Source organism: Monopterus albus, unplaced genomic scaffold (assembly GCF_001952655.1).
Source record: "Monopterus albus unplaced genomic scaffold, M_albus_1.0 scaffold15.1, whole genome shotgun sequence".
Lineage (NCBI taxonomy): Eukaryota > Metazoa > Chordata > Actinopteri > Synbranchiformes > Synbranchidae > Monopterus > Monopterus albus.
Genome location: NW_018127895.1, coordinates 1,465,410 through 1,470,205, shown reverse-complemented (window position 1 = coordinate 1,470,205; position 4,796 = coordinate 1,465,410). Strand labels below are relative to the sequence as shown.

At 43.0% G+C, this 4,796-nt stretch overlaps 1 protein-coding gene across 4 annotated transcripts in view; it reads left to right on the top strand.

Moving 5' to 3' along the window:
* The first annotated feature begins 230 nt into the window (after positions 1–230).
* The window catches only part of LOC109955553 (uncharacterized), a 19,859-nt gene continuing 15,293 nt past the window's right edge, over positions 231–4,796 (top strand). For 2 of the 4 annotated variants that reach the window (XM_020591828.1, XM_020591825.1), the window contains exons 1-2: positions 231–325; positions 359–485. In XM_020591828.1, coding sequence (XP_020447484.1) covers positions 365–485 — 121 coding nt within the window. In that variant the 5' untranslated portion in view covers positions 231–325; positions 359–364. The other 2 variants (XM_020591827.1, XM_020591829.1) reach the window with 2 other exon arrangements.

Sequence of the window (4,796 nt, the reverse complement as noted above, 5' to 3'; positions counted from 1 at the left end):
ATTATTACTCAGTTACAAAAATTAATATTATCAGAAATTAGTTTGCAGTATTTTATAATATGGATGTAGGAGAAGAAAGCTTCTGTACTATTATTTGAGGACAACTGGACTGATTAGCAGAATATGGAGTAAAGGGGAGCTGACATGGATTTCAGACAGCAGGTTGCAGTAATGCAACACAATAGATGCCAACCACCAAAGAAGAAGAAGCCTAACTAACTTTACAAAATGGCGTCGTTGGGTTAGCAAGTGGCCCAGAAATGAGTGTAATACAAGATGAAATGAAGACCACTTATCGAAATCACAATAGAATTACACATGACAACCACTTATCGAAATCACAATAGAATTACTCCGGTTCTACATGACAGTATGTTTGCTGGGCTGCTGTTTGGGTGGATTCTGTTCATTGGAATCTCGTGATAAAAACGACATCCAGCTATGGCCACTTGGATACACATATTGGATACAAACAACAAAGAAAGGTTAGGGAGCGATTGTTCTGCTGTATGTGCCATAGTGCTGAAAAATGAAAAATTGCTGTTGCAGTAATATGGGGACTGTAAAACACTTTATATAAATGAAATCTTGGTGTTTAAAGCATGCCATAGCTGTTTTAAGACGTTTGTTCAAGGTGAAATAGAGTGGATGAGCGCAGACTGTCCCATCAGTGGGATTTCAAGAGCAGTAAAGTCTGTTTTGCAGTGTTTTGGTATCCAATAAGTCTTCAAATTCAAGGATCTTTTACCCTCCTCAAACTGGAGTTCTTACACTGTATTTTATTTACCAGTACAGCTACAAGGTTGTTTTTAGTGTGAAAGTCCACAAAAAAAACTAAAAGATCTGCAATTTACAGCGCTATAAAGGAGGGGGGAAATCCCTGCATTTGTGATACTGGAACAAGTGAATGTGTAGCAATTTTGATCCATTGTCCATATGGTTTCAGCAAATCCAGTGTGATTGGTTGTATTGGTTTTGAACTGTCAAGCAAAGAAATCATGTTGACAATAATAAAAATAGCTGTTGCACTGTCCGTTTGTGACACCACTGTTTTCCTATCTGTATAATCCCACTACACTGCTGACTAACTGGAAGCCAGTTTTAGACCACCTTAGGTCTTTATTTTTACAATATTGCACAAGCACTTTCCTTGGCATTCACATTGTTTTTGTTGCCTGCAGGTAACAACTTTCCTCTCATGGCTAACACTTATTTATATACTGTAGGGGTTTCTGGTGTTTTGCTTTCCCATCAAACAAAGTAATCATGCCAATAGTGTAACCCACTTTCATTCATCAAGCACACTGGCATCAGCTGAGTGATAAATCCACTCAATAGTGTGTGGGTGGTACATGCTGTGTTCTCTGGGTGGTCATATTTGGGAAATGTGAAGTCCAATAAAGATGTATAATTTGGAGGGCATTTTCATCCAGATGTGCACACAATGTCCTGAGGTAAGCAGTGAATTCAACACTGAATGTTATATTTATGGGCACTGTCTTCATATTCTCTTTGGCAGGGAAGTTGAATTTAATTAGCTCTCTTGGGAAATATTCACAAATAAAGCTGGGTTCTTCCAGAAAACTTCAGTTTGGCAAAAGATTCACTTTGTGTCTCTTGAGCGCAATAATAAGTCAGATTTCCTCAGGATATCAGCACTGGCACATCTCGTACGTAACCAATGTACGGGTCAGAGAGACTCACCAAGGAAAGTGACTGACACAGGGCAGCGGAGAAGAAAGATGAGAGCGAATGAGTGTTCTGGCTTCTTGACCTCTTAGCATAAGAAGTCTTCTAAGTTCAAACTCCAGTGATTACAGGCTGAGCTGGTATTTAATGGGACCCTGCTCCCCTCCCCTTCCCTCGTCTTCTCCCTCCCCTCATTCACTGCAGGCTCGTGTGAGTTGTGTGTCCATTTGTGACAATGTCTATGACTTTAATATAAGAGTACATAACACATGATCCTCTGTGTGTGTGTGTGTGTGTGTGTGTGTGTGTGTGTGCGCAGGGGTTTAGTAGAGTAGGTGGGCAGGGTCAGGGGTTGCTTGGTGGGGTTCTGGAGCCAGTGGGCCTTTCCCATTGTTCAGGCTGGAGGAGCGAAAGGGGGCAGCAAGTATTGATGCCAAAGGAATTGCCTGCTTACGGTAGGGAGTTAGCAATAAATGTGTGTGTATGTCCTTATATGTATGAACTGTCGCTCCAGGAGGAACCCACAAGGGGCGGGAAAGGGAAAGTAATTACAGATAATATAAGACCAAAGGGAGGAAAACTGATTAAAGAAAAGGGGTGACCAGGAAGTAAGCAGGGATCTTTGTTTCCCCTTCAATTAAACTGAAATGTCTCAGTGGTCTCTCTTTTTGAGCCTCATGATAGAGCAGGACAGGACTGTGGGGAGAGAGGGCTGAGAGTGCAGAGGCTCTTTCTGGTTATAGATGTGATGTTGATGAATGGATAGGTTCATGGCGCTCGTGATAGTCTCCATACACTACTGTATTCAGCATATCCAGCCTTCAAACTCACACACTTGAGTAATTATATGAGCAATCCACTTTATAACAACTTGGCATCTTATTCTTATAGTTCTGTCCATCATTGCTTTTGCTATCATTAGTTAATTGTTGAGAAAGCAGCAACAATTCCAAGAAGTTCAGTGGGGCAAGAAACACATGAAGTCAGACAATCACATAGGTTTTAAAGAAATCCCAGGATAGCCAAACTTTTATCAAGTACAAAATGTAGGCAAACTGCAAAATAAATATCACAAATAAATATAAATATCCATTATGATTTACACACTGACTCCCTCTTTCAACTTTGGCCTACTGTCCTTACTGTAACTGTGCTCACACAACAAAGATTTCTATGATTTCTATCAATGTGCGTGCAAGGTTATTGGAAAACAGTGTCAATGAGAAGAGTAATGTCTGCACACTAAGTCTAAACCTCAAAATTAGAGGAAAAAAGGACACACCAAGCTGAAGGTTGGCCAAAGGCCACCGTTAGGCTATCGGTGAGTTGGCCATGTTCACCTGGTGTGTCCTGCACCACTAAGCACTTGCTGGTCCCTGCCACCAGATTTTGGGCCAATTTGATATTTTGAATCGGGCCAGTCAGGCCTCTTCGGTGAGAGAGAAAGACCACTCTGGCTGTTGAGCTTAGTGAATCAGTGCATGAGAAGAGAATGATTCGGGAAAGCCCCTTCAGCCTGTCGCTGTAGTAGCCATGATTTCACACGTCTAGTGCAGTTTCTCATTGTTTTTCACCTCCACTACCTCCTTTCTTCTTCCACAACCAAAAGACCAATGGCAGAGAACATCAGTGCCATTTGTAACTTCTTATCAGAGATGTTCTTGATTAGAAGCAGCTATAAACAGCAGCTGTTTTGAATGAGAGGTGCTTTGTTTATAGCGTTCTAGCTCTTCTTCTTTCCCTTTCTGATTGGTGAATGTAGACACCACCACCTGCTGGTAGGGGGAGTTATTTGTCATGCAGGCACAGAACGTATGTACTAGTCGACTGTTGGCTGTCGTCTGTGTGGTGCGCTGTGCTCAAGTATCACTTTTTCAACCTGACTGGCCCAGGCAAAGCTGACATGAGGCAACGCGACAGTCGCTGCTAGGTCATTCACGTTGACTTGGTGTGCCTCTGCCCAAGACATTGCATATTTAATTATCAACCAAAATTTGGGGTACATGTCCTGTTTGCCTGTCTGAACATCTGACTGGTTGTTTGACCAACACCAAACCATAATGATCTCTTAATCTTAGTAATAAACTTGATGAATAATTTTAAAATGAAATAAATATACTAAAATAATTTAATTATTTAATTTAATTTAATTTAATTCAGATTTTGGCAAAAATATTTATGTATTTCTATCAGCAGAGCTGAAATATAAACTGAAATCGAGATGCTAGCACACTTGATCAATACAGTGTTACTACTGTTTAATACGTTTTTAAGCTTTATATTGTTTGTTTTAACATATGTATGACTGCATCCTCAATCCAATTTTGAAGTCGTCTCATCTCTCTCTCATTTGCTGTTGCTTCTCTGTTACTTGCTTGGCAAATGTGAGTATACAGTATGAATAGTCTTACAAGGCCACGGGAGAACTAAGACTCAGGGGTGGAGGTGGTGGGTGAAGCGGTGGGGGGTAAAGAAAGTGAAAACAGGTTGTCAGTGTGGATCGAACAGCAAAATAGCATTTTCTCCCTTGGGCTCAGCCTCCACAGATGTTTCATTCAGGCCCCATGGCAGGGCCACTCTAAAAAGTGCTCCAGTCCCGACACAATTCAGGCCCTTTGTGCGCTGAAGGAGAGAAGCTCAGCCCACTGTTTACTGCTCGTCCACCCCCCATCCCCCCTTGTCTAACCCCCCTCCTCATGTTAGCAAGCGGAACAATTGGGGAGGGCCTTGCCCAGAGCTGGGGCGGTGTGGCAGGTCAACAGAATGGGCTGTGAATCCTGTGCCTCCGAATCCTCCGGGTGGGTGGTCCAGCTCTCTCCCCTCTCTCTGTCTCCCTCACACACATACACATAGAAACATGCTCTCTCCTCTCCTTTCCTCTCCTCTCCATTCAGTGATTAGCTCATCCACCGGGCCAGGCCTGATGCTGGTGCCACAGCTCTGTGATGTGGTGATAGGTGGCCTGGAGAGGAAGCCAAACAGGGGTCTTTCTTCAGGATTAGTGGACGTTGAGTTCCTCCTCACTGCTAGTGAGTCCCAGTGAGACCCCATCAAGCCAGGTGGGAGGAGGGGCCTGCGGTGGCCCACGTGGAGCCTGCCAGTGGCTG